The sequence below is a fragment of the Ambystoma mexicanum genome, chromosome 2q (assembly GCF_040938575.1).
Source record: "Ambystoma mexicanum isolate Mex_15411 chromosome 2q, UKY_AmexF1_1, whole genome shotgun sequence".
In the NCBI taxonomy this organism is placed as follows: domain Eukaryota; kingdom Metazoa; phylum Chordata; class Amphibia; order Caudata; family Ambystomatidae; genus Ambystoma; species Ambystoma mexicanum.
This window is the reverse complement of record NC_090924.1, coordinates 170,920,640-170,933,140: the sequence shown is the minus strand read 5'-3', so window position 1 is coordinate 170,933,140 and position 12,501 is coordinate 170,920,640. Positions and strand designations below refer to the sequence as shown.

Sequence of the window (12,501 nt, the reverse complement as noted above, 5' to 3'; positions counted from 1 at the left end):
ATACACATATACACGGCCTGTCCATACATACTCCAGTAAATTCCCATGTCTCTAGCCTAAACACAGAGTCTGTAGTATACATAAATACCAGGGTTTTGCCCCAGAACATCACACAAATTCCCAACGCGTCTTAAAACGTGCACAGAAAAATCACAAGAATTATGGTATCATTTAAATAATTTTGACAAGTCCGCACCATGAGTTATACATCTTTCTTAAAATCATATTCTGGCCAACAGGGGTGTGTCTTCCCAGGTCACATGGTGGAGAAACCAGTTTATCCAGTTTCTGCCAAGCTCAGAGACCCTGCCCCTCCCAGCTTCTGCCAAGAGGAAGCTGTTTTACGGTCCCCCCCAATAAACCATCTGCCTGGGCCCTGGAAGGCCCATTGTTCAAGAGGAAGCCATTTATGGCCTCCCCCCAATAAACCCTCTGCCTGGGTCCTTTGTTTAGTCTCTAGCAGTCCCTTGGTAATTCAATCAGAGAGGGGTAACCTCCCCTCAGAATGCAGCCAGGCCTGAGAACTGCTGTGGATCCAGTTTCACTCCAATTGGGGGGGAAGTTGTCAGGCAGAATCCAGTTCCTTAAGCCAGGCCCCAGCTAATGTCACTTTTAGTTACCCAGTTTTCTGCATTCAAATAAAACTAACAATTTTTACATATGCAGCTAGAATGCTGATTCTAAGTTCAAAACTATGACATTTTAACAGTGACAAACTATGTGGCAGTCACAAGTCTGTCCCTCAGTTTATTTACACATTTCGATTTTTGGTAATTTTAAATCCAGTTTCAGTTTAAGCCGCTGCAGACCTGCAGAGCTCAGCCAGTCTTGTTATAAACCTTCAAGACACTTCAGAATATAACTTTACATTGTATCCACCTCTCAGTAAGTCTTTCTTTGGCCTGCTTTGGGTTCATTTATTCAGTTTTACACAAATGTCTGGTGTTGTTTTAAAACGCTGGCTTTCTGATAGTGGTGAGTACTGGTAATGCAACCATTTTTGGGATTTAAGAAAATGAATTCCCCACAGTTCTAGGTTGCTTTTGGCAATCAGCATTGCCATTCCCAATGGTTTCAGGCTACTGTGTGGGTAGTCCAATGGTGGTTTTAGGCAGTGCCCATAACATCGGCAAAAATGGGTGGCAGCCTATTCTTCATGCATTTCCCTGGGCATTTTCTGGGAAGCTCTGGCCATCATGATGTTTTCAATGCCAGTAATGCACAAGTTTTTTTTTTTTTTTTGGTAGGGCTCGGATGCATGGGTAAAAACATCCCACAGGACTGGGGCGAGAAAAGAGCCTGGGGCCTGAGGCGTGAAAAGAAGACCCAGGACCTGGGACAAGAAAAGAAAGACCCAAGGGGAAAGGGCAAACAAAGAAAGACCAAAAGGGGATGGGGCGAGGAGAAAGAACCATGAGTTGGCGGAAAATACCACAATTTTCGAAAATCAGGGTTTATAAAGTAACAATCGCTTAAAATCACAAAACATTGCACAAGGGACACGTATTTCCTAATGTAATGGATTCTATAGGCCAAATGGTCAAGCCACAGAACAGAAGTGGGTCCATACAATAGCAGAGGTGGCGTAAACAAAACAAATCACTTGATTTAAGAAAGCTCTGACTCTGTAAACGGCATCTTAAACGTTGGTAGCAAATGGACAAAATGATGAGCATGAAAGAACGCATCTGCAGTCATTTTATTCATTTTAATGTATTCATATGCTTAAATACGATCTCCATTATGAAAATATAGCAACTTCACAACAGTACTTCAAAGAGGTTGTTAATTATTGTGACTGTTTCATAAATTGTACATTACCAGATTGTAAACTTGATGGTGCCACCCACTAGGTACAAAGATCATCTCTCCATCTTCCTGTATAACTTCAATGGGTTGGACAGACTGTCTGAAGCTGGGATAGATGCTACTATCCTGGAGGTCAGGGGATGTTACATCATATGGTAAGTTACCATTACAATCTCTCAGGTACTCTTCCTGACCCGGAGGGAAGAGCAGCCATTTTTTTCGGCCGCAAACATTGGCTGACCAGCTGTAGGAACGGAAGACATCAGCATGGAATGGAGTCCTGCATCAGAAATAAAAGATTCACTTATTATAAAGGAGCTGCTGAAAAAGCAAGGTAAACAGGAAACAAATAGAGCTGTGGCCATTCAGATTCAGAGGTGTTTAGATGTGCATATCAGCACTTGGCCCAGAGCAGTAATAGCACAGAAGTTAATTAGTCTTAAATAAAGATCCATTTTACAGCACTAGGTTCTCATTTCCAAAACTTAAGGGGGCGGTGGAAATTAAAGTCTCTCTGTTGAAGTACACTTGCAGTGTAACTCTCTCGTTATTGAGGCAGACAACTTTGCATACACTAAACCCTTAATGTACTTTTATTTTTGAATACCGAACAAGTTGCAAAGGGATCTATGTGATCACTGCGACAGTCATAATTACGACAGCCCAAAAAATGCTGACTTTTTTTAAGTTTATTTTTTTTTTTTAAACACCCTTTACACATTTTTTCTGCTCATTTTTTTTTTAAAACCCCTATACAACAAAGGGGGTTTAAAAAAAAACAAAAATAAAAAAGTCAGCATTTTTTCGGCCGTCGTAATTATGACGGTCGCAGTGATCACATAGATCCCTTTGCAGCTTGTTCGGTATTCAAAAACAAAAGTAATTGTAAAATCTTGCAGCTTGTTCGGTATTCAAAACTGCTTAGTTTGGCCCCCATAGCGTTGTAATAGTTTTCAGTTTGTTCAGCATTCAGATATGCTTGTTTCCAGCCCACGGAGCGCCCCGGTACGAGTGTTCCCTTCTTTGCACACACTCGCTTCTCGTCTTCTTTTCACTCTGCATTTTCCTCGCGAGAGCTACAGCGAGCAGTACTTGCCGTCCTCTGCAGCGTGCAGCTCCTCTCTTCCTCTGCGGGGGCTACTGAGAGCCCCTCTCGCACTCCAAGAGACCTGCAGCGCATGGGCAGTTTCGGTGTCACAAAGCTCCTGCTTTGGACACCGGGCAGGGAGGGCAGCATGGCTTTCTATTCGGTCACGGCCAGCCTTGGCCCCGGCGTCTCCCTCACACTCCTGCTCAGCACTGCTTCCCTCGAGCCCGCTCCACTTCTACGAGCTGCGTCCTTTGCTCCAGGCCGTCTCTCCCCCTCTGCTGGGTGGTCACCATTCTAATTAACTTGGGACTTGTTAAATGACTGCAGGGGCAAGTCCCTCACTTTGCCTGACCATGGTGAAATTTATTAGCTGGACATGCCTGGCTATTGCAATTGAATTCCTCCAAAGTCCTCTTCCTCTTCTCAGTACCAAAGTGGTGTGAATGAATGCAAGTGTATATGACTCCTGGTTGTTTCCTCCTTGTTCCACTCTTAAAATGAAATGGCTGTGGGACATTTTGGGTGTAAAAAAGGACAAAGACTGATAATAGCCTACAAAGGCAGGGGGAATATAGGGTTCACTTTGACAAGGGAAAGGGGGAGATCATGTCTCACCCAAAGACCTCCTCTCCACACTCCCCAACTTGTCTCCACTAAGATGACCCTCCCTCGCATATCCACCCCCAGGGTCCGGATCCAAAAGCAATGACATTTCGGTGGCCACCTGAGCAGAGGATGCCGGGGGAAAAGAAGTGAGGACACCCTCAGGTTCCTCAGAGTACAACAAACCAATTTGTTGAAATACACTGAGAGCAAGATAAAGTGGCGACAAGAGTGAGGGAAGGCAGCAAGGCAGGACAGTCTGGGCTTGAACAAAAATGAAGGTCTTTAAGAATGTCCTGTATACGTGTATGTGAAGAGTGTTCCCACAGAGTCAAGGCTGCCACTGAGAAACTTGTTTCTCCTCTGCCATGGTATCTGGACGAGGAAGCTGTTCTGCGGAATGGAAGTCTCTGAATGGTGGTAAATCTGGATCCTGTTTTTAAGGCATGCAGAAGCCGAACCATTAAGGTATTTGAAGGTTAGGCATGGTAGTTGTAAAGACATACAACTCTTTTACTGGAAGCAAATGAAGCTTTCTCAAGAACGGTAATGGTGAACAAATGTGCATTTTAAACCACATGTAACATTTACATCTTGGAATAAGGTGTAAAGGGCATTAGCATAATCTAGGCAGAGCATTGTCAGGCAGGTCTACAATTGCTGTGTACAATGTCTCCTATATACACACAATTTATTTTCATCTGCTTGTAAGGGGTTTGTAACTTAATTTCCCTTTTAATATTAATCATGCGTTCTTTGTCTCTCACTTGCTTGCTGTTCAATTACTTGCATTCAGCTTAGCCGCCGATATGCCCTGGGGTCCTCACTGCTTCTGGGTGGTGTGATAAATCCTGCAAAGTCATCACTGGACCCCAGCCTAAATGCTCCTCCCATGTGGCCAGGGGAAGGCAGCCACTACCTGATCCTAACCTTGAGGGTGGTATCATGAGGGAGCATCACATGGGAGGAGATGGCTAAAAGGGGTAATGGGGTAACTGCTTTGGGAGGGACGCAGTTTTCATCTAGTTCCAATGACAAGTCCTATAATTCCCAAATACCTAATGGAATAGCAACATTGCACCAGTCCTCAGCGTCATCATGGGTATAAGTAGTGCACGCAGCGTCCGTTGCTCAGTTCAGTTTGGAAGTGTTATGCACTGTCTTGGATGAGACGGTTACTACCCTTGAGGCAGCGCAGACTGTAATCACAAGGGAAGTTTTACTGCAGGGAAGGACGGGAGGTGCGATTAGGAATACGTGGGAGGAACATCCAGTCGAAAGAATGTTACCATGGGTAAATAACTTGTTCTTCGAATGGATTGTGTCCTCCCATGTATTCCTTATCTTAGATAGGTTCCCAAAGCAGTAATCTATAAAGGAGGAGGGAGTAAAAAGAACAGGCTACTCTCTCACCTGGTAACGTTCTTTCGATGGGATGGTCCGATGACGTATTACATATCTATGACATGTAATGTCCACAGCTGTGCTGCTTCAGAAAATTGTCGGCGTCTGCGTCCTGCGTCGATGACGTTGATGCGCCGTCCCCGAGGACCTCCTCCGACGGCCGACATCACCGGATGTGATAAGTAGGACGCACGACGCCCGTAGCCTCAGTTGTAGTTTTTTCCCCCAGAACGTGTGACACCAGTTTTCGGCCAGACAGACACACAAGGCCTTGCGGACCGCAAGTTGCAATCGCATAAGAAATTCTGTAGCGGGGAAGGTAGGGAGGGAGCGATATAGAATACGTCGTCGGACCATCCCATCAAAAGAACGTTACCAGGTAAGAGTAACTTGTTCTTCGAGGGGATTGGGTCCTCCGACGTATTCCATATCTATGACAGACTCCCAAAGCAGTACCAAGCAAGGAGGTGGGAAAATAATTTAGAACACAAATTTAGCATGCCCAATCAAATTGCGGAATAAAGGGCTGCCTTGCCAAAGGCCAGATCTTGCCCTCTGATGGAATCGAGGGTGTAGTGACGTACAAAAGTATGTACCGAAGCCCAGGTGGCTGCATCACAGATGTGACGAATAGGATCTCCCCTCTGCAGGGCAGTAGACGCAGCCACTCCCCTGGTAGAATGGGCCCGCAAGCCAGCCGGAGGATCCTTACCCGCCAAGCAGTAACACTCAGAGATAGCTAAAATAATCCAACGAGACAAAGTCTGTTTCGTCACAGCTTGTCCCAAACGCTTTCCAGCGTAACCAATGAAAAGTTGATTGTCCACTCTGACCCGGGACATGCGCGAAATATAAAAGCTCAACGCTCTCCTAGGATCAAGCCTATGGAGCCTCTCCTCTTCCTTACCAGGATGTGGAGGAGGATAGAACGCCGGAAGAACCATCTTCTGGCTCAAATGAAATTCCAAAACCACCTTCGGAAGAAAAGAAGGACGAACTCTAAGGACAACCCTGTCCTTATGAAACACAGTGAAGGGTGGCTTAACTGAAAATGCCTGTAACTCACTCACTCTGCGAGCGGAAGTAACCACAACCAAAAACACAGTTTTCAGAGTTAACAGTCCCAAAGGGCAAGAATGCAAAGGCTCAAACGGAGCACCCATAAGAAACTTAAGAACAAGGTTCAAATCCCAACCGGGAACCAGAAAAGGTGACGGAGGGAACACATTAGTGAGCCCTTTCAAAAACGGAGAAATTAAAGGAATCTTAAAATAGGAACATTCTTCAGACGAGCGCTTAAATATGGAAGCGCCGTCAGGTAACCTTTAATGGTCCCCACTTGCAAGCTCGTGTGGGCCAAGGAAAGCAAAAAAGACAGAACCATGGGAATGTCACACTCAAAAGGATCCACATTCTTAACTCTGCACCAGTCGCAGAACTTCCGCCAACGGCAACGGTACTTGTCTTCAGGGAGGTCCCAATCCTTATACCTCAACCTTTCCGAAGCCAAGCGTGAAGGTTGAGGGATCCGACCTCTGGATGGAGAACCTGACCTCCCTCCCGTGAGAGCAGATCGTCTCGGTAGGGAAGACGACGTGGAGGGCAAATGGACAAGTCGAGAAGGTCCGGGTACCACATTCTCCGGGCCCACGCCGGAGCAATGAGGATCATCCGGGAACCGAACCTCCGTAACCTCCGCAGTACTTGCGGGATGACGGGGACTGGAGGAAACGCGTACAGCAGGGGGAATGACCACTCCACCACGAACGCGTCTCCTAAGGCTCCTTTTGGAGGAAATTCCCGCGAGCAGAACCTTTCGCACTTCCGGTTGACACTGGAGGCGAAGAGATCCACTTGAGGGGTACCCCAAAGGGCGAAGATCTCCAGGAGAATCTCCTGAGCCAGCTCCCACTCGTGAGAGATTGTGCTCTGCCTGCTCAGAGCGTCCGCCGTCTCGTTGTCGTCTCCGGCCAGATGAACAGCCGAGATCGAAACTTCCTGCTGGATGGCCCAGAACTCGAGCTGCATCGCCTCCCTGCACAGAGGAAGTGACCCTGCCCCCCCCCCCTTTTTGTTGAGGTAGTGCATGGCCACCGTGTTGTCCGTTAGAATCAGGACATTCTTTCCTCGCACAGTCGGCAGAAAAGCCTTCGGGGCTAGCCTGACGGCCCTCAGCTCCAACAGATTGATATGGAGTCTGGACTCCGACAGAGACCAACGACCGCTGACTGTCAACTCGTTGGCATGAGCTCCCCATCCCGTGAGGGATGCGTCCGTCACGATCGTCACCTCCGGCCAGGGCAGCCAAAATGGGGCCCCCTTCATCAGATTGCCTTCGTCGGCCCACCACAGAAGGTCCTGGGCGACCGAGGGCGGCACCTGAACAGGGTCCGACATCCTGCCGGAGGACTAAGACCACTGGAGCTTGAGTGCCCATTGCAAAGATCTCATCCGCAACTTGGCCTCTGGCACCAGAAGAATGCAGGATGCCATGAGGCCGAGCAGTCTCAAGAACTCGGACGCTGGGAGAGTCTGGGCAAGTTGAAACTTGTGCACCATCTGCTGAATGTGAAGAGCCCTCACCTGGGGAGGAAAACACAGCCCCAGGGATGTGTTGAGCACTGCTCCGATGAACTGGAGCCGCTGTGTTGGCATCAAATGGAACTTCTTTAAATTGAGGGAGAAGCCCAACTTGTGAAGGGAGTGGAAGGTGACGGACAGATGATCCAGGACTTGCTCGGGAGAGCTCCCCCTGATCAACCAATCGTCCAGGTAGGGATAGACGTGAATCCCCCCGTTCCTGAGATGCGCTGCCACCACCACCATGAGTTTGGTGAAAACCCGCGGGCGGAGGTCAATCCGAACGGCAGGACCCGAAACTGAAAGTGCAAGTCGCCAACTGCGAACCTCAGGTACTTCTTGTGCTTGGGATGGATCGGCACATGGAAGTAAGCGTCCTTGAGGTCGAGAGACACCCACCAGTCCTGAAGTTGAAGGGCCTGGAGGACTTGAGAGAGAGTAACCATCTTGAACTTGTCCTTCCTGAGGAGTTTGTTCAAACCGCGCAAGTCCATGATGGGTCTCAATCCCCCGTTTTTCTTCAAAATCAAAAAATAAGGGGAATACCATCCCTTGTTCCTCTCCGCTACAGGCACCAGTTCTATGGCGACTTTCTCCAGCAGGGCTCGAATTTCCTGCGCAAGGAGCGGATCGGGACTCTTCAAAGAGAGGTTCCCAGGTGGATTGTCGTGAGGCCTCTGCCGAAAATGAAGACAGTAGCCGTGGGTTATGATCTGCAGAACCCACACATCTGAAGTAATGGCACGCCACTCTACAAGATGATGCGCCAGCCTTCCCCCAACCGGCGAACCATGGGACCTGGCCTCATGACTGAGTGGTAGCGGCTGCGGCGTTGCCTGAGGGCAAAGAGGCAACTGCCAGAGCGGCCTTGGCACCTCGAGTACCCTGTTTTCCACCTCTGGCACTCTTACGGTGGCCTCTTTGACTGACAGCTCCCCTCACTTTACTGAAGGACGAGTAATAGCAAAAGGAACCTCCCCTCCATTGTTGTCCCCTAGGACGAAAAGGCGGAGGTTGTCGAACTGCAGCGCCCAATGACTTCGCTGCAGCTTTGGAGGTCTGCAACCTCTCAAGGCTCTCGTCAGCCTTGCTGCCAAAAAGATGTTCACCGTCAAAGGGCATGTTGAGGAGCCGGGACTGCACATCAGGAGCGAACCCAGACTTCCGCAACCACGCAAACCTGCGTATTCCGGTGCTCGCCACCATGGACCGGCTGACACAATCTGCCATGTCCAAACCCGACTGAACGGCCTCACACATGGCATCCTTGCCATCCTGAACCATAGCAAGGAAACCATCCCGTTCGTCCCCTTCGGGAATATGTTCAGCCGCTAATGCAACACAGTTCCACAGAGTGTGTGTAAAACGAGACAAGGCACATACGGAGTTGGCTGCCTGAAGCGCCATACCCCCAGAAGAAAACACTTTCTTTGCCCAGCCATCAAAACGTTTGTCGTCCCTATCCAGAGGGATGGTAGGGTACAACGCCTGCTTTGCCGGGGCCATAGCGGCCTGCACCACCAAACTCTCTGGAGTGGGGTGCCTGGACAAGTAGCAGGGGTCGCTACTGGCTGGACGGTATTTTCGCGACAAAGACTTGCCCACTGCCGGGAGACTATCCGGAGCAGTCCAAGCCGCCGCCACCCTTCTCTGCAGAGCCATATGAAACGGCAGTACTGGGTCAGTGGGGGGACCAAGATCAAGGATGTCCGTGAGATCATCCTGAACAAACTGCCCTGGGGGAGCCGACCATCCCAAGTACTCGGTGACCCGAGACATCACTGGTACGAAGAATCGGCATGAGTGCCAGGCTCCGGCCTACAAAACTCCACCTCCGGAGAGGTGTCCAGTCCACTGGCATCATGCAGTGACTGCCTCAGGTCATCAAACTGGCTATGGCCCGAGAGAAGCTCATCTGGCACTGTAACCGGAACCAAGATCAGAGCCTTTATAACCCTCTGAAATGTACTCCAGGCGGTGAGAGGAAGACACCTGGGGACCAAAGCTATGCCTGACCTTAGCCAGACCCTTTCTAGGGGCTAACCCTGTACCACGGGGCCCCTCCGACACCACTGCCTCGAAAGGCGTTGAGGGCGCCGAACGAGTCGGCGCCGGTGTCGAAAGAATCGGCGTCGACGTCAGCTGCAGCGCCGCCAGCATCGACGGCGTCGACACAGGCCTCGAAGCCGGAGCTCCAAGCATGTCTCTCAACGACCTAGGCGCCGACAGCGTTGACGACCCCCTCGGAGGCAGAGTCTCGAGAGAGATCGTCGACGACCTCGGCGCCACAGGCGTCGACGTCTTCTTCGAAGACGGCACAGGATCACGCGGTCTCGAGTGCGTCAAGGACCGGGACCTGGAACAGGCATGGCGAGAACGGCTACCCTTGTCCGAGCGGGACCTCTCCTGCGAGCCGTGCCGACCACCCGAGCCCGAAGGCATACGGGCGGTGTCTCTCGACCGGTGCCGACCGACCCCACTCGGACGCGCGGACGGACCGGTGCCCTGCGATTCGAGAACCGCCAACATTTTCTTCCCGAAGGAAGCCCATTCCTCCGGTGTCGCTTGCATGGTGGGATAAGCGACCCGCCGACAGGCGGAGTCCTCGGAAGAGGACGGGGAAGGCGACCGATGCCGGCGCTTCCGGGAATGCCTCGAAGAGGCAGAGGAGTGGCGAGACCGACTCCTGGAAGGAGACCCACTGGACTTTCGACGATGACGCGGAGAGTCGCCCCTCGAGTCATCCGTCGAAAGCCCCGTAGACCTCGACTTCCGGGGCTTTGACACCTGACCTACCAACAACTTCTTGTTGCGCTCCCGCAAGGCCTTGGCCGTGAGCAACTGGCAGTCGACACAGTCGTCTGTATCGTGGGCCTCCCCGAGGCACCAGAGGCAGGCGTTGCGCGAGTCCGTGACCCACAGTCCCCGCATTTCTTGAAGCCCGGACGAAGGGTGGAAGACGAGGTAGACGAGGTAGACATCGTTTCACGAACAGGTTTTCACAAAAACCGAACAGGTTCAAAAGGAACCAAGAAGAATACAACAAACTCCAAAGAGTCGAGGCGTACCAAGATTCACAAAGCAAACAAGTTCGCGGAAAAAACGGAACTGAGGCTACGGTCGTCGTGCGTCCTACTTATCACATCGGGTGACGTCGGCCGTCGGAGGAGGTCCTCGGGGACGGCGCATCGACGTCATTGACGCAGGACGCAGAAAATTTTCCGAAGCAGCACAGCTGTGGACATTACATGTCATAGTGCATGTCATAGATATGGAATACGTCGGAGGACCTAATCCCCTCGAAATGTATTTTAAGTATGCACCGAATGCAATACTGCCTTTCCAAATTTAGTCTCTTGGCTAGTGGAAGAATCCAAACTATAACATTTTGCAAAGATCTGTGCAGACGACCAAGTGGCAGCTGCGCAGATGTCTTTTAATGGAACTCCCCTTTGAAGAGCTGACGAAGCTGCGATACCCCTGGTTGAATGAGCCCTTAAGTGCTCTGGAGGGTCTTTACCGGCCAACTTGTAAGATTCTACAATAGTTAGAATAATCCATCTAGAAATGGTTTGCTTGGTGATGGCTAGGCCCAGCTTATGACCCGTGTACCCGACAAATAATTGGTCAGTTTGCCTTAATTTTGCCAGTCTGCTAATATAGAAACTAAAGACACGTCTTGGATCAAGTCTGTGCAGTCTTTCTTCCTCTTTCCCCGGATGAGCAGGAGGGTAAAAGGAAGGCAAGATTATTTTTTGGGTGATATGAAATTCCGAAAGAACCTTGGGGAAGAAGTTAGGCTTGACTTGTAAAACCACCTTGTCCCCTTGTGAAAGACAGTGTGGGGGGGCTTGCAGGATAAAGCCTGTAGCTCACTCACCCTTCGGGGCAGATGTTATTGCCACCAAAAAGAAAGTTTGAGTGTAAGAAGTCTTAATGGGCACAAATGAAAGGGTTCAAAAGGGGTACCCATTAGAAATTTTAAGACCAAATTTAGGTCCCACAAGGGGACTTGAAAAGGAATTGGGGGGGGGGGGTAAACATTAGTTATCCCCTTAAAAAATTGAATTACCAAGGGTATTTTAAAGTAAGAGGGTTCCTCAGCAGTGCGCTTGAAGATGGACAGCGCTGCTAGGTAACCTTTTATTGTGCCAATCTGGATTCCCAGATTTGCTAAGTGCAAAAGGAAGGATAACACCATTTGTGTATTACATGTGAAAGGGTCAACATTCTTATCTCTACACCAGCTGCAGAACTTGTTCCAACAGCAGCAGTATAAAGATTTGGTTGCTGGCCTTCTGGCCGAAAGCAAAACCTCGATTACATCGTCCGGGAGGTCCCATTTTTTGTATCTCAGCCTCTCAGAAACCATGCCTGAAGGCTAAGAGTCCTGATATCCAGATGGAGAACCTGACCCTCTCGCGAGAGAAGATCCTCTCTTTGTGGAAGACGAATCGGAGGACAGATGGACATGTGTAGAAGGTCCAGGTACCATGGTCTCCTGGCCCAATACGGGGCAATTAGGATCATGGATTTCCTCAACCTCCTTATTACGTGAGGAACGACGGGGACTGGAGGAAACGCGTACAGGAGTGGAAATTCCCAGTCCACCACAAACGCATCTCCTGGAGCTCCTCTCGGGGGAAATTCCCTTGAGCAGAATAGTTCGCACTTCCTGTTGACACTGGTCACGCGGGTCCACTTGAGGGGTTTGCCAAAGGGTGAAGATCTCTTGAAGGACTTCCTGAGCTAGTTTCCACTCATGGGAGACTGTGCTCTGCCTGCTAAGAGCGTCCGCCGCCATGTTCTTCCCTCCGGCTAGGTGAACTGCCGACAGAGATTCCTTCTTGTTTTTTCCAGAACCAGAACTGCATTGCCTCTCTGCACAGTGGTAGTGACCCTACACATCCTCTTCTGTTGAGGTAGTACATGGCCACTGTGTTGTCTGTCATTATCAGGGCATTCTTTCCCCGTACAGAGGGCAGAAAGGCCTTCAGCGCTAGTCTGAGTGCCCT

General features: G+C 49.9%; 1 protein-coding gene across 1 annotated transcript in view; it reads right to left on the bottom strand.

Annotated features, from left to right (window-relative positions):
- JMJD4 (jumonji domain containing 4) overlaps positions 1 to 12,501 on the bottom strand; it is a 391,572-nt gene that overhangs the window by 159,382 nt on the left and 219,689 nt on the right. The window contains exon 4 of the mRNA XM_069647083.1: positions 1,822 to 2,089. Within this exon, the coding sequence (XP_069503184.1) occupies positions 1,822 to 2,089 (268 nt within the window). The remainder of the gene's footprint in view (positions 1 to 1,821; positions 2,090 to 12,501) is intronic.